The sequence below is a fragment of the Berghia stephanieae genome, chromosome 10 (assembly GCF_034508935.2).
Source record: "Berghia stephanieae isolate SIO BIC M18660-M18661 chromosome 10, UCSD_Bste_1.3, whole genome shotgun sequence".
NCBI classification, from domain to species: Eukaryota; Metazoa; Mollusca; class Gastropoda; order Nudibranchia; family Aeolidiidae; genus Berghia; species Berghia stephanieae.
The window spans coordinates 25,369,405-25,393,144 of NC_088369.1; the positions used below are offsets into that span (position 1 = coordinate 25,369,405).

The window sequence follows — 23,740 nt, forward strand, 5'->3', positions numbered from 1 at the left end:
GCATGCCACGTCACTGATTATAGGCACACAAAAATCATCTTCAAGTCAATTGTAAACGCCATGCAAGATTTGATGGCGATTTGTTTGGTGAAACAAAACATCGGATTTGCCAAGTATATAATAGATTATCATTATAATTATTATCATTGCATTACCATATTCGCTCGATAGAGAGCGAGAAGACCAATAGGCCAAAAGCAAAGACACGCTACAAAGGCAAGGCAACAATGATTTGGAGGCTCTGGGCGTACTGGCGTATGTCTGCCTTGAGAAGGTGGTTGATGTATCTGCAATTTGGAGAAATAATTGCATTTGAGATTAGACATGGCTATAGGCATATAACTTAAAGGAGATATTTGGACGAGAGTGTCATTTTATTTTAGGAAAATAGCTGTATTTCATAAATAGATCTGGTTTGATAAATGAGTCTCATTCGATTTACTTGGTATTATGTTGGAATGAAATAGTTGTAAAATTAAAAAAAATAATAATAAAATTCCCTTTATTCATCCCATAGGGAAAATCTATTTCTAGGGTATATTCCAAGGGAAGACTGGAATAACCCAGGCTTCAGCCTCAGTGCAGCACCGCAAATTGAGCTAGGGAGAGGTGACTTGCTCAAGGCCACACAGCGCAGTGGCAGGTGATCGAACTCCGTACCTTCGGGTACGAAGCAATGACCGTACCACTGAATCACGCTGTCCCATATTTGCTTCTTCTGCATTTCAGTATAATAACAAACAGGCACTTGTACCTATTCGCCAGTACCCGCGGAAAGTCAATTCGAATGTTCTAATTTTGACCAATTTGGCTTTCAGCTCGAGAACACTACAAAAACCTCGAATGTGTCAAACTTAGAAAATTCGAATTGACTATCCGCGGGTACTGACGGATAGGTACAAGCGTCTGTTTGTTATTGTACAGAAATGCAAAAGAGGAAGATACCAAGAAGAAGAAGAAGAAGAAGAAGAAGAAGAAGAAGAAGAAGATGAGGAGGAGGAGCAGGAGGAGGTTGAGGATGAGGAGGAGGAGGAGGAGGATGAGAAGAAGAAGAAGAAGAAGAAGAAGAAGAAGAAGAAGAAGAAGAAGAAGAAGAAGAAGAAGAAGAGAAGAGAAGGAAGAGGAACAAAACAAAGGAGGAGGAGGAGGAGGGAAATGAGGAAGAAGGAGGAGAGAGAGAGAGAAGGAAAGGAAAAGAAGAAGAAGAAGAAGAAGAAGAAGAAGAAGAAGAAGAAGAAGAAGAAGAAGAAGAAGAAGAAGAGAAGAAGAAGAAGAAGAAGAAGAAGAAGAAGAAGAAGAAGAAGAGAGAGAAGAAGAAGAAGAAGAAGAAGAAAAAAGGAGAGAGAAGAAGAAGGTTGAGAGGAGGAGGAGAGGGGAGGAGAAAAAGAGGAGGAGGAGGAAGAGAAAGGGGAGAGTGTAGGAGGAGAGGGGAGGAGATGGAGGAGGAGGAGGAGGAGGAGGAGGAGGAGGAGGAGGAGGAGGAGGAGGAGGAAGAATAAGAAATAGATTGTGAATATAGCAGTTTGAACACCCAACCTCAACGATTAAAATCACGTACCAATCTATCCACTTCGCTACATCATTGGTTGATCAAGAAAAAAGAAAAAGAGTGGCCGTAGTCTTGTTCAACTTCTGGTCTGACTCTCGGACTTATATTTTCACATCAGTTTTACGTTAGCGCGCCTTCTAGTGAGTTGTGGTTACTGAGTGGTTCCATAACGATGATTCACCTTTTAGTAATACAAACATAAGAAAGGAGTTCATAACATTTATGTCTGATGAGAATTTTTCCCAGTTTGCCTTCCAAAAATTGAATCTGATGGAGGTTTGCTCTCGCGGTGTCTAATGACTGGTCCTACCTCAATGGTAATAGGTCTGTTTTGTAATTTTGGTATGGGGTTGTCGACATTTTTCTGAAAGTTTTGGAGATGTCTTGCCTGGAAGACACAAATACAAGGTATGGGTTGTAGCCTCTTCTCCAGCGAGCACTTGAAAATGATGGTATGTCTTTTGCGCCATGGAGGAAGGTTGTTAAAGTCACCTATCAAAATCATTGGTTTCTCACTAGTGGTGGATGTAACTGGTTACTTGAATGGCGTTGGTGGAGATTTGTTGACAGATATCACATTGAGGTGTCTGCTTTCAATTTTGAGAATTTCCACCTCGCTTACTGTCATATCTTGGCTGTATGTCATTATTGATTAATCTTTGACAAAGATAGCACTACCGTGAATATGGCTGTCATGTTCTTTGACTAGGTGCATGCGAGGGATGTTTGGTGCCAAGGTTTTGTGCGTCTCTTATAGACAAAGTATGTTTGCCTTGAGGTTGGATAGTAATTCTATCTCTGCTGATGAAAGTCCTTCTGCGTTGAAGATAACGATCTTAAAGTTGTCCATGGTGAGGGCCGAGGGGCTATCCTTTTACCACCCTGACCATGGACGAGTTGTTGTTGGTGTGGTGCATGTTGTAACAATCAGTCACCAGCGAGGGATTCCAGGGAAGCGACGCTTGCTACATGTCCCCAGTTCGATGAAGAAATTGTCCATCTGGTGAGAGCTTAATGACCTCCATTGCCGAAACAAAATCAGAAAGATGGAAGGAAATGATAACCAGCACAAACACGACCCACAACAGCAAAAAAGCCTGGTCAACTGTTAAAAAAAAACTAAATACAGAAAATAACAAACAAACCAGGGTTGCAGCGGTGACACCAAACGATGTAGCAAACCAACTTATCAAAAATGGATAACCATCACACAGAGAAAAGGACAAACTTAAGGAAATTAAAAGGGAAATGGAACATATCGCGCAAGGAAATGAACAGGAACAGCATCGAAGAATTGGAATCAGCCCTTGAACACTCCAAAACCGGTAAAGCGGCTGGTCTAGATAGCATCACCGCTGAAATGATAAAGCACATCAGTCCCTCAACAAAAACGTGGTTACTAACTCTTATCAACTGTGTTGAATCGTGCACATTACCAGAGCTTTGGCGAAAAGCAAGAGTGATAGCCCTACTTAATCCTGGAAAAGATCCAAAATAGCAGCAAGAGGAATAGATCAATATTCCTCCTCTGCATACTGTACAACGTATATGAGCGCATGATACTAGCCAGGATTTCCCGGACAGTAGAAGAACATCTGTCACCTAGTTTCCGCCCTGGAAGATCATGCTGTGACCAACTCTTGAACTTGATACGATACATCGAAGATGGCTATGAGAACAAACAAATTACAGAGGCTGTGTTCGTGGACCTGCCAGCTGCCTATGACACAGTAAATCACAGGAAGCTGTTCCTAAAGGTTGCAAGGGTAACTCGTAACACAAAAGTAATTGCAATAATAAAATTCCTTATGTCAAACCTTCGCTTTTTGTGTGTAAATGGATAGGACGAAAAGCAGATAGAGATCACAAAAGAACGAACTCCCTCAAAGATTGGTACTTGCATTTATCCTTTTCAACTTAAAAGCAAACCATCAACCTGAATTTGAAAACATCCGGAGTATCTATACGCTGATGATCTGTGTCTTGCATCCCGGGCCTCTGATTTCAAGACCATTGAGGAAAGACTTACAGATGCCCCGAAGACACTCTCTGAGTATTCTTTAAATGACTCATTAAATGCCAACCCAGGAAAACCTCAAGTGTGTGCCTTCCATTTAAAAAAATCGCCAAGCCAACAGGAAACTGAACATCTCCTGGAATGGGAACACATTGGAGAACAACACATTCCCCGTGTACCTCGGTGTCACCTTAGAGCGTACGCTGTCCTTCTCTCAGCACACAAAGAAAACAAAAGTAAGTAAGTCACAAGAAACAACCTCCAAATAAAAACCCTGGCAAACACTACATGGGGAGCAGATCCAAAAACAGTCAGGACAACCGCACTAGCCCTCTGCTATTCAGCAGCCAGGTACGCCTCACCAGTCTGCCGGAACATTACTGGTAACTTGAAACCGACTGCAGTCCTCCATCGGCTGTCTGGCATTGCACCTCCCCAAATTCGAAGAGCCACTGCTTCCAACGCCCCGGAATATAAACAGGAAATGGACCCAAGGCACCCTCTCCGTCACCACAACCCAACGACAAGTAGACTGAAATCGAGAAAAAGTTTCATGACGGAAGAAAGCATCAACCCTGATCATGCAGCTGTATACAGACTTTCCACATGGAGGGAGTGAGATAATCATGCAAATGAAGCCGTTGAAGATCCGAGATTAGCATTGCCCTACATCTCCCCAGGAATGAATGGGTAACACTGAACAGAGCACGGACAAAACCCAGGAGATAGAACAACAGCTGGAAGCATGAAAAGGTGGTGGCTGATTGAGACTAGCTTTTGTACACGTGGATGCCCAGAGCTACGATGGAGCAATCCTTAGAGAAATCCAGGACGGACCCAGCTGCACTGACCATGACCTAATAGTCTGCTCCCCAGAGGCTGTGGAGTGTGTTCGGTGTTCGAGCGACAAGCTATGATGCTCTTTCCATTCATATCATCTTAAACCAACTCGTCATTTGTTCTTTTAAAAAAAAAAGTAACCAGTGTATTCTGGGGGCGTTATGTATCACATCTATATTTTATAAATGTAGTCCAGTGAGCTCTTGAGCGCTCATCAGACTATGACACGGTGCTCAAGGAAATAATTGATCATATTAATTGAATTGTTGGATACAACTCATGATTTGTTCTCTTTTGGTGGTCACTCTTTGAATTTTGGTCAGTGTTAGGTTGTGATGTTTTTGAAGCTCCAAAAAGAAAAGAAATATTAATACAGGGCGACGTCCACCTACAAGAAGTGAACCTTGAGTTGTATTCATTATTAAGACTAACGGGATCATACTTTTGTTTCATTGAGCTCTAATAATAGCAACTCACTTTACATCATATTTTGGCAATCGTCCCTTTTGATTTGTGAGAATACATTTTAGGGAAGCACCAGGGAACGAATTAATGAAGGCTGCGTCCTGCCACACTATGTCGTTGACCCAGGGCATTGTCCTGTTAACTGGACCTATCTATCCACAAAGTATGTTTCGGACCTAAGGTTTAATTCAAGAACAGATAAGATCTCATTAATTTGACGGATTAACTCACAATGACTGCGTGTCCTGGTGGGGTCATCCCCGGTGGTGGTTGACCCCATCCCTGGTACTGGTTCCCTGGTGTGTTCATATTAGGTGATGGTTGGTTCCAACCCTGGTATTGGTTTCCCGGGGAGGTCATATTCGGTGATGGTGGGCCCCAACCCTGGTATTGGTTTCCCGGGGAGGTCATATTAGGTGATGGTTTGCTCCAATCCTGGTATTTGTTCCCTGGGGAGGTCATATTAGGTAATGGTGTGCTCCAATCCTGGTACTGTTAGTGATACTGATTTTGTTACATGTTTTAAAGGCGCTTTTCTTGATTAAGAGGAATTCATCAGGCAGCAACAATGGAAGCTCATTGTCTCTTTGGAGGATAATAAATTGTAAGAAAAAATACGTGAAATCTGACAAAAGACAAACTAATCTATTCTTTTAAAATAATAGGGTTAGTGGTTAACATTGTACCGTATACTATAGCCAATGTTAAATTTCCCTCAACGAGCACAGAATTACTGGCAAATCTAAGAATTATAAAACAACATTTTTACATAATATAATATATGAGTGACTAGACAACACTTCTTAAATAGTAGGGATATTTCTGTAACCTGTTGACTCAAATAAATATTAAGAAAATCTGCTGGGGCGTAATACTCGACCCTTGATATGATCTCTGGCTTTGAGAATCGCAAAAACAAAAAACAAAAAAGATCTAAAAAATTAAAAAAACAACAAAAAATAACAATCAAACAAACAAAAAGCTCAACATTTGGCCGCAATATTGGGCCGATCAAAGCCGATGCTCAAACTATTCGTCTCGATTTATGTCAATGTCCACAAAACAGTAGTATAGTAGCCTTCCAAAAGCTCCTCGTGCTAAGGAAAACAACCTAAATATTCCATCAACTAACCCTAAGAAAAAAATAAAACCTAGTACTTTTAACTAATCATAATAGGAACAACAAACACCATAGGACTCTTACTAAGACTTGTACCTAACCCTAATAGAAGAAAAAAAATCCTCCGACCTTAAGCTAACCCTAATAGAAAAAAACAAACAAACCCCGAGGTAGGTCTGCTTTGCACTACCTTTCAATTCTTCACAAATCAAAATGGCGGCCGAGAATCAAAACAATGGTCAAATTAGGACATTTTAAACATTCACAAATCTATCGAGGTTTGTTCTAGAGTTTTTAAAATGCTTCTATAATATATGATGACAAATTGAATAAATAAACGCCTGACAAACGGTCAACGGTGAAAATACAAATTGAAAGAATCGTTAGAACTAGGAGCTATCGGAAGGCCTCCCCAACTGATCTGACTAGACACTGAAAGAGTTATCTCTCAAGTCCAAGTCACAACGATTTAGTTTTAGTATTTATCTATAGATAGAACGAAGATGACGCCACTCAGGTCTTTGTCATTGTTTTTGCCATCTACGTTTATGACTACTTCTCACTAAACTGTATTAACCAGACTATAAAAGTTTATGGTTACACATGTACTTCACATAGTTTTGTGTGTTGGTCCCTTATGGCAATGTTGTGAGCTTCTTAGCATAGACGTTCATAAGGAGAGGAGTCAAAACCTGGTGAATTAATTGAACGATACAACTTTGTTGAGATTTTACCTCCAAATTTGTTTCAATGTCTTTTGGGTCCTTTTTTTTTAAAGAGAGAAGAAGCCGTTGATGTTGATGTGTGAATATTTCGAAGACGAAAGTAATGTGGAATTGTATAATATTATGTGGCAATAAGCTTAAGTTGATGACGTAATATTCATTGGGGGAAAAAAGATCAACAAAATGTAACCTATCGTCTCACGACGTCCACATATTTACAGTTCTGACTGATAACCGAGCACAATATTGGGCTTGATCGACGTACACGTATTTGCAGGTCTGATAACCCAATTTATTATGGGCTCATTGTTGTAACGAAAGCAGATGGCCACCAATGCATTCAACCAACTCCAAAGTTTATGGGATAAAAATAACATAATCAGTGAGAATAAACGAATACAGATTTACAAGGCACTGATAATTCCGATATTGACATATGATTTTGGAACCTGGGGCCTCACAAAAAAGAACTTAGAAAGTCTCGATTCATACCACCGCAAACAATTACGTCGCGTAATCGGAATCTATTGACCAGAGACAATTAGAAATATTGATCTCTATTGAAGAACCAGGGTCCAACGCCTGAGTACAATAATAAAAGAACAGCGATGGAGGCTATTTGGTCACATCTTCCGTCGAAAGGATAACATCCCAGCCCAAACTGCAATGACAGAATATTTTCTTCATGGCAACAACTATGTAGAGGAAGACCACCAGCATCAATAGTAACTACCCTGAACCAGGATCTCTCTACAAATAAGAAATTTCTGGATTGAGATGAGGTCGAATTAATGCCTGAGGATCTAAGAAATATTGCAGTGACCTCCGTACTAAAGTCACAAGATCTTGACAGTCTCACAACTCTGGCCCAGGACCGTAACCAATGGAAACAATTTACAACATGGATGGAGAGAGCAGCTGTACTCATCGACTATGACTGAATAACACAACTCTCAGCAAGCGTCATTTGGACTGCGCGGTGTACTACTTCTACTGTTGTATTGGAAATCTCAAAATATGACGCAAAATATTGTCCATTACAACAATGTTTAACTCGGCCCATGCAAAATTGTGTTCTGATGTCAGACCTGCATATTTTTACAAGTCTGGCTTGGTTTAACATTGGTATAATGGGCACCATTTTTAGCCATGGCTTGAGGGCGATGTGCAAGTCTGACATCCAACCCTACTTATGGGTCTTGTTAAATTTTGTTGTAATGGACAATATATTGCGTTACTTTTTGAGATTTCCACTAGGTACAACAATGCGCCCATAAGGAATTGGGTTATCAGACTTGCAAATAAGTGCACGTCGTTTGAGGATCTTCCCATTGCAACAACGAGCCCAAAACAATTTAAGTTATCAGACCTGCAATAATTTTGTTCAGAGCAACGGACTTTACAAAAACAGTATCTTCCTCCAAATGTTGTTCTGTTGGGCTTTGTGGTCATATGGTATGACAATCGCTTTCGGATCCTTGTACGCAGATTCCCTGACTAGGGACAAAAATGCATATGCGTGATGGAAGTCGGTTTTGACGGGTGTGTCTTTTTTACGAAACCCGCCGAAACCCGCCGAAACCCTGCGAAACCCGCCGAAACCCGCCGAAACCCGCCGAAACCCGACGAAACCCGACGAATCCCGACAAAGTTATGGGAAGTAGGTGGCAGTGGGGAGTGAACCTAGAACTCAGGGAAGTGTACACCATTGGGGATTGAACCTGGGACTGGGTTTCGGCGGGTTTCGTAAAAAAAGAACCAGTGCTTTTTTACGAAACCCGCCGAAACCCGTCGAAACCCGGCGAAACCCGACAATATACAGCAAAGTTATGGGAAGTAGACAACTGTGGGGAGTGAACCCGAGACTCAGGGAAGTGTACACCAGTCGGGAGTGAACCTGAGACTAAGTTTATCGGCCGGTTTCGGCGGGTTTCGTAAAAAAGAATTAGTGCTTTATTACGAAACCCGCCGAAACCCGCCGAAACCCGACAATATCCGGCAAAGTTATGGGAGTTTGGCAACAGTGGGGGGTGATCCTGGGAGTCAGGGAATTGCACACCAGTGGGGAGTTAACCTGGGACTGTGTAAAAAGGATATCAGTGGGAAAAAAACCTGGGACTAAAGGGAGATGGATACCATTGAAAGTTGAAGCCGGATATGGGAATTGAGTACCAGAGGAGAATGAACCTGACACTATAGAAGGTGGGCACCAGTGGGGAGTGAACCTGGGATTCAGGGAATTGCACACCAGTGGGGAGTTAACCTGGGACTGTGTAAAAGGATATCAGTGGGAAATAAATCTGGGACTAAAGGGAGATGGATACCATTGAAAGTTGAAGCCGGATATGGGAGTTGAGTACCAGAGGAGAATGAACCCGACACTATAGGAGATGGGCGCCAGTGTGGAGTGAACCTGGGACTCAGGGAAGTGCACACCAATTGGGAGTTAACCTTGGACTGTGGGAGATGGATAACTGTGGGTATCCGAGCCGAACTATAGGAGTTGGGTGCCAGAGGAGAATGAACCTGACACTATAGAAGGTGGGGGCCAGTGGGGAGTGAACCTGGGATTCAGGGAATTGCACATCAGTGGGGATTTAACCTGGGAATATGTAAAAAGGATGTCAGTGGGAAATAAACCTGGGACTAAAGGGAGATGGATACCATTGAAAGTTGAAGCTTGGTATGAGAGTTTGGTACCAGAGGAGAATGAACCTGACACTAAAGGAGGTGGGCGCCAGTGGGGAGTGAACCTGAGACTATGTAAACAGGATATCAGTGGGAAATAAACCTGTGACTAAAGGGAGATGAATACCATTGAAAGTTGAAGCCGGATATGAGAGCTTGGTACAGAGGAGAATGAACCTGACAAAAAAAGGGGGTGGGCGCCAGTGGGGAGTGAACCTGGGACTATGTAAACAGGATATCAGTGGGAAATAAACCTTGGACTAAAGGGACATGGATACCATTGAAAGTTGAAACCAGATATGAAAGTTTGGTACCAGAGGAGAATGAACCTGACACTATAGGGGGTGGGCGCCAGTGGGGAGTGAACCTGGAACTCAGGGAAGTGCACACCAATTGGGAGTTAACCTTGGACTGTGGGAGATGGATAACTGTGGGTATCCGAGCCGAACTATAGGAGTTGGGTGCCAGAGGAGAATGAACCTGACACTATAGAAGGTGGGCGCCAGTGGGGAGTGAACCTGGGATTTAGGGAATTGCATACCAGTGGGGATTTAACCTGGGAATATGTAAAAAGGATATCAGTGGGAAATAAACCTGGGACTAAAGGGAGATGGATACCATTAAAATTTGAAGCTTGGTATGAGAGTTTGGTACCAGAGGAGAATGAACCTGACACTAAAGGAGGTGGGCGCCAGTGGGGAGTGAACCTGGGACTATGTAAACAGGATATCAGTGGGAAATAAACCTTGGACTAAAGGGACATGGATACCATTGAAAGTTGAAACCGGATATGAAAGTTTGGTACCAGAGGAGAATGAACCTGACACTATAGGGGGTGCGCGCCAGTGGGGAGTGAACCTGGGACTATGTAAAAACGATATCAGTAGGAAATAAATCTGGGACTAATGGGAGGTGGATACCATTGGGAGTTAAAGCCGGATTTGGGTACCAGAGGAGAGCGAAACCTGACACTATAGGAGGTGGGCGCCAGTGGGGAGTGAACCTGGGACTATGTAAAAAGGATATCAGTGGGAAATAAACCTGGGACTAAAGGGAGATGAATACCATTGAAAGTTGAAGCCGGATATGAGAGTTTGGTACCAGAGGAGAATAACCTGACACTATAGGAGGTGGGCGCGAGTGGGGAGTGAACCTGGGACTATGTAAAAAGGATATGAGTGGGAAATAAACCTGGGACTAAAGGGAGATGAATACCATTGAAAGTTGAAGCCGGATATGAGAGTTTGGTACCAGAGGAGAATGAACCTGACACTATAGGAGGTGGGCGCCAGTGGGGAGTGAACCTGGGACTATGTAAAGAGGATATCAGTGGGAAATAAACCTCGGACTAAAGGGAGATGAATACCATTGAAAGTTGAAGCCGGATATGAGAGCTTGGTACCAGAGGAGAATGAACATGAAAAAAAAGGGGGTGGGCGCCAGTGGGGAGTGAACCTGGGACTATGTAAACAGGATATCAGTGGGAAATAAATCTCGGACTAAAGGGAGATGGATACCATTGAAAGTTGAAGCCGGATATGAAAGCTTGGTACCAGAGGAGAATGAACCTGACACAAAAGGGGGTGGGCGCCAGTGGGGAGTGAACCTGGGACTCAGGGAATTGCACACCAGTGGGGAGTTAACCTGGGAATATGTATAAAGGATATCAGTAGGAAATAAATCTGGGACTAAAGGGAGATGGATACCATTATGAGTTGAATCCGGATTTATTTCCCACTGATATTCTTTTTTAGATATTCACAGGTTAACTCCCCACTGGGGTGCAATTCCCTGACTCCAAGGTTCACTCCCCACTGGCGCCCACCTTTTATAGTGTCAGGTTCATTCTCCTCTGGTACCCAACTCCTATAGTTCGGCTCGGATACCCACAGTTATCCATCTCCCACAGTCCCAGGTTAACTCCAAATTGGTGTGCACTTCCCTGAGTCCCAGGTTCACTCCACACTGGCGCCCATCTCCTATAGTGTCAGGTTCATTCTCCTCTGGTACTCAACTCCCATATCCGGCTTCAACTTTCAATGGTATCCTTCTCCCTTTAGTCCCAGGTTTATTTCCCACTGATATCCTTTTTACACAGTCCCAGGTTAACTCCCCACTGGTGTGCAATTCCCTGACTCCCACCGAAACCCGCCGAAACCCTGCGAAACCCGCCGAAACCCGCCGAAACCCGCCGAAACCCGACGGAACCCGACGAATCCCGACAAAGTTATGGGAAGTAGGTGGCAGTGGGGAGTGAACCTAGAACTCAGGGAAGTGTACACCACTGGGGAGTGAACCTGGGACTGGGTTTCGCCGGGTTTCGTAAAAAAGAACCAGTGCTTTTTTACGAAACCCGCCGAAACCCGGCAAAACCCGACAATATCCAGCAAAGTTATGGGAAGTAGACAATTGTGGGGAGTGAACCCGAGACTCAGGGAAGTGTACACCAGTCGGGAGTGAACCTGAGACTAAGGTTATCGGCCGGTTTCGGAGGGTTTCGTAAAAAAGAATTAGTGCTTTATTACGAAACCCGCCGAAACCCGCCGAAACCCGACAATATCCGGCAAAGTTATGGGAGTTTGGCAACAGGGGGGGGGGGGGGGGGGGGTGATCCTGGGAGTCAGGGAATTGCACACCAGTGGGGAGTTAACCTGGGACTGTGTAAAAAGGATATCAGTGGGAAATAAACCTGGGACTAAAGGGAGATGGATACCATTGAAAGTTGAAGCCAGATATGGGAGTTGAGTACCAGAGGAGAATAAACCTGACACTATAGAAGGTGGGCGCCAGTGGGGAGTGAACCTGGGACTCAGGGAATTGCACACCCGTGGGGAGTTAACCTGGGACTGTGTAAAAAGGATATCAGTGGGAAATAAACCTGGGACTAAAGGGAGATGGATACCATAGAAAGTTGAAGCTGGATACGGGAATTGAGTACCAGAGGAGAATGAACCTGACACTATAGGAGATGGGCGCCAGTGTGGAGTTAACCTGGGACTCAGGGAAGTGCACACCAATTTGGAGTTAACCTGGGACTGTGGGAGATGGATAACTGTGGGTATCCGAGCCGAACTATAGGAGTTGGGTACCAGAAGAGAATGAACCTGACACTATAAAAGGTGGGCGCCAGTGGGGAGTGAACCTGGGAGTCAGGGAATTGCACCCCAGTGGGGAGTTAACCTGTGAATATCTAAAAAAGGATATCAGTGGGAAATAAATCCGGCTTCAACTCCCAATGGTATCCATCTCCCTTTAGTTCCAGATTTATATCCTACTGATATCCTTTATACATATTCCCAGGTTAACTCCCCACTGGTGTGCAATTCCCTGAGTCCCAGGTTCACTCTCCACTGGCGCCCACCTCCTATTGTGTCAGGTTCATTCTCCTCTGGTACCAAACTTTCATATCCGGTTTCAACTTTCAATGGAATTCATCTCCCTTTAGTCCCAGGTTTATTTCCCACTGATATCCTTTTTACATAGTCCCAGGTTCACTTCCCACTGGCGCCCACCTCCTATAGTGTCAGGTTTCTCTCTCCTCTGGTACCCAACTCCCAAATCCGGCTTTAACTCAAATGGTATCCACCTCCCTTTAGTCCCAGATTTATTTCCTACTGATATACTTTTTACATAGTCCCAGGTTCACTCCCCACTGGCGCCCACCCCCTATAGTGTCAGGTTCATTCTCCTCTGGTACCAAACTTTCATATCCGGTTTCAACTTTCAATGGTATACTTGTCCCTTTAGTCCAAGGTTTATTTCCCACTGATATCCTGTTTACATAGTCCCAGGTTCACTCCCCACTGGCGCCCACCCCCTTTTGTATCAGGTTCATTCTCCTCTGGTACCAAGCTCTCATATCCGGCTTCAACTTTCAATGGTATTCATCTCCCTTTAGTCCCAGGTTTATTTCCCACTGATATCCTGTTTACATAGTCCCAGGTTCACTCCCCACTGGCGCCCACCTCCTTTAGTGTCAGGTTCATTCTCCTCTGGTACCAAACTCTCATACCAAGCTTCAAATTTTAATGGTATCCATCTCCCTTTAGTCCCAGAGTTATTTCCCACTGATATCCTTTTTACATATTCCCAGGTTAAATCCCCACTGGTGTGCAATTCCCTGAATCCCAGGTTCACTCCCCACTGGCGCCCACCTTCTATATAGTGTCAGGTTCATTCTCCTCTGGCACCCAACTCCTATAGTTCGGCTCGGATACCCACAGTTATCCATCTCCCACAGCCCAAGGTTAACTCCCAATTGGTGTGCACTTCCCTGAGTCCCAGGTTCACTCCACACTGGCGGCCACCTCCTATAGTGTCAGGTTCATTCTCCTCTGGTACCAAACTCTCATACCCGGCTTCAAATTTTAATGGTATCCATCTCCCTTTAGTCCCAGGTTTATTTCCCACTAATATCCTTTTTACATATTCCCAGGTTAAATCCCCAATGGTGTGCAATTCCCTGAATCCCAGGTTCACTCCCCACTGGCGCCCACCTTCTATAGTGTCAGGTTCATTCTCCTCTGGCACCCAACTCCTATAGTTCGGCTCGGATACCCACAGTTATCCATCTCCCACAGTCCAAGGTTAACTCCCAATTGGTGTGCACTTCCCTGAGTCCCAGGTTCACTCCACACTGGCGCCCATCTCCTATAGTGTCGGGTTCATTCTCCTCTGGTACTCAACTCCATATCCGACTTCAACTTTCAATGGTATCCATCTCCCTTTAGTCCCAGGTTTATCTCCCACTGATATCCTTTTTACACAGTCCCAGGTTAACTCCCCACTGGTGTGCAATTCCCTGAGTCCCAGGTTCACTCCCCACTGGCGCCCACCCCCTATAGTGTCAGGTTCATTCTCCTCTGGTACCAAACTTTCATATCCGGTTTCAACTTTCAATGGTATACTTGTCCCTTTAGTCCAAGGTTTATTTCCCACTGATATCCTGTTTACATAGTCCCAGGTTCACTCCCCACTGGCGCCCACCCCTTTTGTATCAGGTTCATTCTCCTCTGGTACCAAGCTCTCATATCCGGCTTCAACTTTCAATGGTATTCATCTCCCTTTAGTCCCAGGTTTATCTCCCACTGATATCCTTTTTACACAGTCCCAGGTTAACTCCCCACTGGTGTGCAATTCCCTGACTCCCAGGATCCCCCCCCCCCCCCCTTGTTGCCAAACTCCCATAACTTTGCCGGATATTGTCGGGTTTCGGCGGGTTTCGGCGGGTTTCGTAATAAAGCACTAATTCTTTTTTACGAAACCCGCCGAAACCGGCCGATAACCTTAGTCTCAGGTTCACTCCCGACTGGTGTACACTTCCCTGAGTCTCGGGTTTACTCCCCACAGTTGTCTACTTCCCATAACTTTGCTGTATATTGTCGGGTTTCGCCGGGTTCAGGCGGGTTTCGGCGGGTTTCGTAAAAAAGCACTAGTTCTTTTTTACGAAACCCGGCGAAACCCAGTCCCAGGTTCACTCCCCAATGGTGTACACTTCCCTGAGTTCTAGGTTCACTCCCCACAGCCACCTACTTCCCATAACTTTGTCGGGATTCGTCGGGTTTCATCGGGTTTCGGCGGGTTTCGGCGGGTTTCGGCGGGTTTCGCAGGGTTTCGGCGGGTTTCGGCGAGTTTCGTAAAAAAGACACACCCGTTTTGACGAGGGGGTGGGGACATACACTCCTCGAAACTAGGTGAGAAGTTGCCAGACTTCTCCACCAGTAAGAGGAGACACTTGGTGGTAGCGCATCGGCTTCGGTCGAGAACCTGCCTAACGGCAAACTCGCTTCATCAGTGGGGACTTTCCACCTGTCCAACATGTACCTGATGTGGGAAAGAACCCTAAACTGCAGAGCATCTAGTTGGACGGCGTTTTGTGATGAAGCTTCCGGGCCGGTTTCCGACAGTGCAAGAGTGCAGTTAAGAATTTGCTGATTGGGTCGATCGTCATAACATAGAAGTGTGAGCACCATTAGAATCTGCTGCTTTCGGATCAGAAGGTCCTGACTTCGATCCTCGCTCTGCGCATAATTGAGTCCTTGGAAAAGGCTTTTTACTCACATGCTCTCGCCGTTCTCAGATGTAAAATGAGTACCCTGCCGTTAACAGCGTTGTCTCTATTCGAAAAAAATAATGTAATATCTCGCCCAACAGGCGTCATGTCACGTACATTATGTTAAGTGTTGCTGTAGGCCAGGAGCACATTGTATAGCGTTTTGAGCACGTTTAGTGGTTATTGCGCTATATAAAAGCTCATTCTTTGGGTTTTAAACAAAAATTATGTACATGACAAATATCAATGTGATACTCAATGCTCATTGTGTCGTGACCGATGTGTACACATATGCAGATCTGACATCCGAACGGAATTATGAGCTTATTTTAACATTGTTGTAATGGACAATATTTTGCGTCATTTTTTGAAACGCCTATTACAACTATGAGTATGAGCCCATGATAATTTGGGTTATCAGACCTGTCAAAAAGTGCACGTCGGTCATTGCAAATGTAACCAATTTTCCTATAGTTGGTACTAAGTCGAGGACTAACGTGCACGAAATCTATGTCCCTAATAGAAACTTGAGGTCAAGCAATGATCAATCAATCCTTGTCAAACCTAAGACCTTGCGTAAAATAGGTGAGCATTCCTTTCAATTTTTGGCCCCTCATTTTTTGGATCTCTCTCCCATCACACGTGAGATGCTCGGATTTGTTGACAACTTTCAAATCTCGCTTAAAATTTTACCTTTTTATATCGTAAGTTGCTATACTATTATCATAATGTTTGGTTGTTGTTAAATTGAATTCCTATCACTTTTCCATCAACACTTGTCTTACTGGAGTATGATTTTTTTAACACTGTAAAGCGCTTAGAGCCTGTGACAACGGGGTGAAGCTTTATATAAATGCCATTTATTATTATTATTATTATTATTATTATTATTATTATTATTATTATTATTATTATTATTATTATTATTATTATTATTATTATTATTATTATTATTATTAAAAACTTAAGTTTTCTTTCTCGGATCATTTTAGATTAAGATTCACCCTATTAAGGAATGAAGTGGACGTCACTCAGCTCTTTGCCATTGTTTTTAGACAGTCATTTAAGCGATAAGTTTTTACTTAATTCTATCAATCAGACTATAAATATCTAAGGTTACACATAAATGTGTGTGTTGGTTTAACTTTATCCGTAGCCATCGTTAACCTGACCATGGCTACGAGCTGACACTAGAACCCTCTAGGACTGGCAGTTTGACGTCGATTTTTAGGTTTGCGTAGCGTCTAGTGAGTTGTCGTTAGTAGAGCTCACGGAAACACGTTATTTCATTGGTTGAACTATGGAATACAACTCACGATTTGTTTTCTTTTGTTCAAAAGACTGGCATTTTGTCGTCATTTTTTAGTCAGTGTCAGGCTATAGATAGAATGCAGATGACGTCACTCAGGCCTTTGTTATTGTTTTTGCTAAACGCGTTTGTGAGTTGTTCTCACTAAACTGTATTAACCTGACTATAAAAGTTCATGGTTACACAGAGTTTGTGTGTTGGTCCGTTATACTTCCAGGATGGCAATGTTGTGAACTCCTTGGCCAAGCGCATTCTATCTATATCTTTACGATGGCTACGCTTTATCCGAACCAGCGACCAGCTGAGCTCTAGCCCTTCGGTCTTTTGCCGTGACGCAAACGTCTCAATAGATAGTATGCAGATGACGTCACTCATGTCTCTGTTATTGTTTTTTGCCATCCGCGTTTATGAGTAATGCTCACTGAATTGTATTAACCCGACTATAAACGTTCATGGATACACACAGTTTTGTGTGTTGGTCCGTTATACTTCCGGATGGCAATGTTATGAGCTTCTTAGCCAAGCGCACATATATATATATATATATATATATATATATATATATATATATATATATATATATGCGCGCGCGCGCGTGTGTGTGTGTGAGGGTGTGGGTGTGTGTGTGAAAATACGTTGTGTTAAGAAAATCAACTGCGAAAATAAACCTGAAGTAGCAGACGGGAGCAGAGTTGAAAGACGAACCTGGGATCGAGAACTTACCTTACAGTACAGTCCTCTGGTGATCATGTTTGATGGCGTTTTCATGCACCTCCGTTGGAGGTGTACAAAAACGCACCGTTTTTATGATGAAAACTGTTGAAAACTTAGTGTAGATCTGAAATCCTTAAAGTAATTAAGTGAATACATTATCTCGAATGCAACGATTTGCGTAAAAACGCCAAACTGACAACTTTTTACAGTGTCGAAATTGATTGTTTTTGAGAGTGTTAGTGTCGTCGGTACATTTTTTATGATACCTGTTTCACTCAACGAACTTTCAATCTGACTTTAAATTATAAAAGGAAATCAAGTTATATGTTTATCTATCTGTAAAAAATACATTTCTAATTTTCAAATCTTTCAGTAAAGTTGTGCGCCGTATATTTTTTATTTATTAACCCAAATGGCACAAATAGCCCCATAAGGCTATATTTTTTTAAAGCGCTTAAATTACAAATTACTTTGGCTGAAACATAATCATTTACACATACAAGCACACACACACACGCACACACACACACACACAAAACAACACACAACACAAACCAAACCTATCTTGCTTCTCATACCATCTACTAAAATCGAAACAGATATGTTTTAAGCGAACGTTTAAAAATAGACAAAGATTCTTTTTCACGAATGCTCTGCGGTAAGACGTTCCAAATAGAGGGTCCGAAATGAGAAAAGGATCTCATTCCAGCATTTTTCCGAATTCGAGGGACAACTAGTTTTGTGGAATCACTGGCCGAACGTAAGGGGCGGGGTTTTGAATATCTTTCAATTAGTCCCGAAAGGTAGGAAGGGGCAGTACCTTCAAGACAACGATACACTAAAATACCTTGAATTTAATCCTTTTCCCAACAGGCAGCCAATGCAGATCATGAAGTAGAGGTCCGGCAGAGTCGCACCTACGCTTCATGAATACTAGTCTGGCAGCGCTGTTTGGACAATCTGAAGACGTTTAAGATTGTATTGCGAAACGCCAAACAGCAAAGCATTACAATGATCCAATTCCGATAGTACGAGGGACACAACCAGGTGCTTGGTCACATCCTCAGATATGAACCGTCTAATGGAAGCAATCTTTTTTAGTTGGAAAAAGAGAGATCTAACCAAATTATTAACCTGATGCTCCATCGACAGTCCAGAGTCTAAGAATGTGCCAAGGTTTTTCACTTTGTCAACAATTTGAATGGAGGCATCCCCCAACTTCAAATATGTTTCACCATAATATAATATATATATATATATATATATATATATATATATATATATATATATCAATAATATATATATATATAAGGAATAAGAGAGAGGAGAGAGAGAGAGAGAGAGGGGGGGGGGGGGTCAGCCATCCAGAACAAAGGAGACGATCCAAAGCCAAGCTAGAGGACATTACCTGATTGATCCTTACAAATCGAATCGAATGAGAACATTGTTCAAGAGATTTTGAGACAATCTCCCCCCCCCCCCTGTGATAAATGGGAACATTCTTGATTGTCTTGTTTTCGGTCGTAGCTTGTACACTTTGGACCAGATCATGAATTACAAATCAGTTCTGTGAATGGCTGCGGCTATTCGAACTCCAGTCTGAATAGCCTCCCGTGGCTATTGGGACTCCAATCCCAATACGCATGTGCAATCAACAAGTTATTTGTACTCAGTCTGAATAGTCTTCTTTGGCAATATAGTTTGTTTGTTTGTTAAAGCATTTTTTAAAATATTGATTTTGAAATAGAATTGATGCATGTCAAAATAACAATTATAGTAACTTTATTCGATAAGAAAGACAAAATCATTGATCAAAAGAAACAAAAGTAAGTTAAAGTAACTGCGTTCTAAAGGAAAAGCTTTGTAAAATATACATCGCGATGTCGAAACAAAATCATGACATTTTTTTTTTAAATTAACATATTCTAATAGTGTTGGACAGTCAACAATCCTTCTACAGTCTGAACCAGGGGTTATAAGACTCATAGTCATTTTGACATGAGCAAAACAGAATGTCTTCTGCTCTCTGATCTCTTCTTCTGTTTATTTATCAGTTCTGCTCACTGCCACACTGTGTTTCACTGCGCACGCACATTGGAGTCCGAATAGCCACGGAGACTATTCAGACTCGAGTCCGAATTGCCACTTCGTAGGTTGAATATTTATTTTGTATTCAGATTTTTAAAAAAGCATTGGATTGGTGGTGCAGAACCTCACGGACAAACAGCCAAATACTTGCTCTATCTCTATAAGAAAGTGTGAGACACTGGAAAGACAGGAGATATTTAATTTAAAATCCTACATTGACCAAATTTTGATCATAAACTAATGGTGAGGGTTGCGATGAGGCTATGAGGTCTTGCGGTATGACATTCGCCTTCGGATCAGTTGTAGGCAATGACTTTTCCCTCTTCCAACTCGAGTACAGTTGAGTATGAGTACGAGTGCCTGACCTCAGACAAAAACAACATTTTGAGGTCAGTTTGTAAGAATAATGTACAGACCTGGCTGATCAACCACCCGAAAAAAAAATAGTCTTCCTAGACTGAGGATCGAATCTCAGACCTTCTGATTACCGGACACACGTGCTACCAATACACCACAAAGGTTGTGCGGCTATGTGGTTTTTTGGTTTGACATTCGCTTTTGGATCGGAAGGTCATGGGTTCGAGTCCCCGCTCGGCTCATAGGTGATTCCTTAGAAAAGGCTCTTTACTCACATTCTCTCACCGTACTCAGGTGTAAAATGAGTACCTGGCCGTTAACAGCTTTGTCTCTGTCCGAAAAAAACATTATTATATCGCCTAACAGGTGGCATGTGTCGTCCTACATGTCAAGTGTTACTGTTGGCCAAAGAACATTGTAAAGCGCATTGAGCACGTTTAATGGATATTGCGCTATATAAAATCTCTCTCTTTTTTATCTTTTTTTTTTAAAAGGTTACCCGACAGTTGGGACGATAATTCAAGGCCTATATATTCTTCACAGGAGTGCGCGTTTTATGCTGTGAACCTTGAACCTTGGCTGGCATCACACAACGCTAACGCTGAACACGAGAGGACGAGGATGAAAACATTTGCAGACCTGCCAACTTCTACGAAATAATGAGTAAAATTACGAAATTTTGGCTCCCATTTCATAACTTCATGACCATCTCTAAGTCAATAATTATATATATATTGAAAATTAAAGTTGATACTAATGTACACAGAATTCACTTACTCAACCCCTAACACCGACTAAATCGGTAGTTTAGCGGGTTACTTTTACCCCATGCCTATTTATTACATTTTTATGAGACAAATTAAATTATAGGCGTAGTATCAAAGCTAATGTTTTATAGTTTTTACATGTTAATGGTAGTTAAATAGAACTATCTATTTCATGCTCATTTTTAATACATTTTTTTCCAATTTTGAAAAGTAGCAAAAATCTTTAGGATTGAGTGAGTTAAGGATTTTAAAGTGTTATTGAATCATTTTGAGGACAAATTGTTGATCTATAAAGTTAACTATGGCAACTATTATTATTATGTCCTAAAAATTACGATTTAAAATGATGTTCAAGTCGAAAGCTCTGCATTTGAGTAGCTTTATGACATACTTTGTGACATATGAGGAGGACATTGTTGATTCTCTTGTTTCCGCTCGAAGCTTCTACACCTTGGACCAGTTCATGAATTAATGTAAAAAAGAAAATGAAATACAAATGAGCTTTTATAAAGCGCAGTATCCACTAAACGTGTTCAAAGCGCTTTACAGCAACACTTAACATGCAAGATGGGACATGACGTCCGTTAGGCGATATTACAATTTTCTTTTCGGACAGAGACAACGCTGTTATCGGCCAGGTACTCAATTTACACCTGAATACGGTGATAGAATGTGAGTAAAGAGCCTTTTCAAAGGACTCAATTATGAGGCTCGAACCCAGGCTTTTCCGATCCGAAAGCGAGTGTTATACCACGAGACCGCATAGCCGCACAATATTACAAATCAATTGTGTGAATAATTTGCATTCAGATCAAAAGCATTGGATTGGTAGTGTTGAACCTCAAGGTCATCATCACCATCATCATCATCATCATCATCATCATCATCATCATCATCATCATCATCATCATCAACAACATCATCATCATCATCATCATCATCATCATCATCATCATCATCATCATCATCATCATCATCATCATCATCATCATCATCATCATCATCATCATAGCCCGTCGATCCAACACCGAACCCACGCCACAGCATGTGTGGAGCAGACTCTTAGGTTATGGTCAGTGCAGCTCTACTAAAAACTCACTAGACTCTGAGCAAATCTATAAAAAAAAAAAAAGAAAAAAAGACGTTTAACGATGGCTACGGTTCAGGGCCCACACGGTGTGTTCGCCTTGGTTGAGTTGATTTTGACGATCGATCAATCAGGACCCCGAAAAAAACGGGGTCATGCAGTCGCATATTATATATATCGCCTTCCATTACCTATTCTTGCATTTTGGCCTTTCTTTGCAGACATAAAGGAAGAAAAATTCACGAAGTTGCTAATCATTATCAAAGTTGATCTTTTGTTTTGTTTTCTCCCTTATGACGTTTTATCAATTCTTGAGATATAGACTAATGTTACCAATTTTAAAAAAATTAATGATTAATAATTGAATATAATGAGACATCTCTTCAGAAATTTACTAAACTTTTCGATAATAAAAGGAATAATGAAATTGTTGCTGCTTGAATCTCGAAGGAAAAAATAACGATAAGTATTGAAATGTAAGCTCCAATTTATTAAACGTTTCGGATTCCTCCTTTACCAACAAAACATGATACAAGATTCATCGTGTTTTGTTGATAAAAGGGAAACTCGAAACGTCCGCCGTATCTGTCCTCTTTTAACTCTTTCCTTATCAATCATTTTCAATATTTCACAAAATTGCAGGCTTACCTAGCAGAAAAATAGATTTTTAAAAACTCATTGGTTCTCGAAGGAAAAAAAAAATAACGATCAGTATTGAAATGTAAGATCCAATTTATTTAACAAGGACGTTTCGGATTCCCCATTCATCGTGTTATGTTGATAAAGGGGAAACCCGAAACGTAATAATAGGAGGAACTCTTAATGGCGATAACGTAGTATATCGATCGTCAAAATAATACATCCAAACAAAGAGGCGCTCCCAGGCTTGGACGCTGCTCTTAAATCTTTTTTGAAAGTGTCATTGCCTATAGCTATATTATTATATCTATAACATTCGGTGACCATAACATTCAGTGATTTAGTGGTCAGTTAGACTAGCTATCAGTCATTAATCTTCGTTGTCAGAATGTCGTACTCTGTCTGTGTTACGTGATGCTGTGTCTACGATCTAAGAAAACACTGGTCACAGGAGCCATCTTATTTCTTTTGTGTGGGATTTTCCTCAAGTTCTTTAGCGGAAGGTAATTATTTAAAATTATTCATAATTACTACTACTACTAGTACTCCTACTACTAATAATAATAACAATAATAACAATAACGACCATAATAATAATAATGATAATAATAATAATAATAATAATAATAATAATAATAATAATAATAATAATAATAATAATAATAATAATAATAATAATAAAACAATAATAACAATAACGACGACAATAATAATAATAATAATAATAATAATAATAATAATAATAATAATAATAATAATAATAATAATGATAATAACGATAATAATAACAATAATAATAATAATAATAATAATAATAATAATAATAATAATAATAATAATAATAATAATAATAATGATAATAATGATAATAATGATAATAATAATAATAATAATAATAATAATAATAATAATAATAATAATAATAATAATAATAATGATAATAATAATGATGATTATAATAATAATAATAATAATAATATAATAATAATAATAATAATAATAATAATAATAATAATAATAATAATAATAATAATAATGAAATAACGATAATAAAAATAATAATAAAAAAGTCGCTTCCAATTCTGTAAAAATAGACTTGATTCTTATCAGTTGAGTGTGGTCATGTCAGTATGGTCATTTCAGTCTGGTCGTCACTGACGTTCCAGTGTCCACTCCCTAATACTGTGTTCCCCTTCAAAGTTTGTTCTCGCCCATATTTTCTCTTTCTGCCTCAAGTACCCTGAACTCCGCACTATTAGGTATGTGTCATCATCAGTTAGAGAGACTGATCAGCAAGTTCAAAGAGGTGAGTTTCACTCTTCA

The 23,740-nt window shown here is 41.3% G+C and overlaps 2 protein-coding genes across 2 annotated transcripts in view; one reads left to right on the forward strand and one right to left on the reverse strand.

Annotated features, from left to right (window-relative positions):
• LOC144956050 (uncharacterized) overlaps nucleotides 1–6,836 on the reverse strand; it is a 9,321-nt gene extending 2,485 nt beyond the window's left edge. Inside the window, exons 1-3 of the mRNA XM_078886355.1 lie at nucleotides 6,726–6,836; nucleotides 5,103–5,456; nucleotides 156–287 (exon numbers count right to left, since the gene is read on the reverse strand). Of these exons, the coding sequence (XP_078742481.1) occupies nucleotides 156–287; nucleotides 5,103–5,333 (363 nt within the window). The 5' untranslated portion in view covers nucleotides 5,334–5,456; nucleotides 6,726–6,836. The remainder of the gene's footprint in view (nucleotides 1–155; nucleotides 288–5,102; nucleotides 5,457–6,725) is intronic.
• Nucleotides 6,837–22,657: 15,821 nt separating this feature from the next.
• LOC144980878 (NXPE family member 3-like) overlaps nucleotides 22,658–23,740 on the forward strand; it is a 65,315-nt gene continuing 64,232 nt past the window's right edge. The window contains exon 1 of the mRNA XM_078928768.1: nucleotides 22,658–22,920. Coding sequence (XP_078784894.1) covers nucleotides 22,832–22,920 — 89 coding nt within the window. The 5' untranslated portion in view covers nucleotides 22,658–22,831. The remainder of the gene's footprint in view (nucleotides 22,921–23,740) is intronic.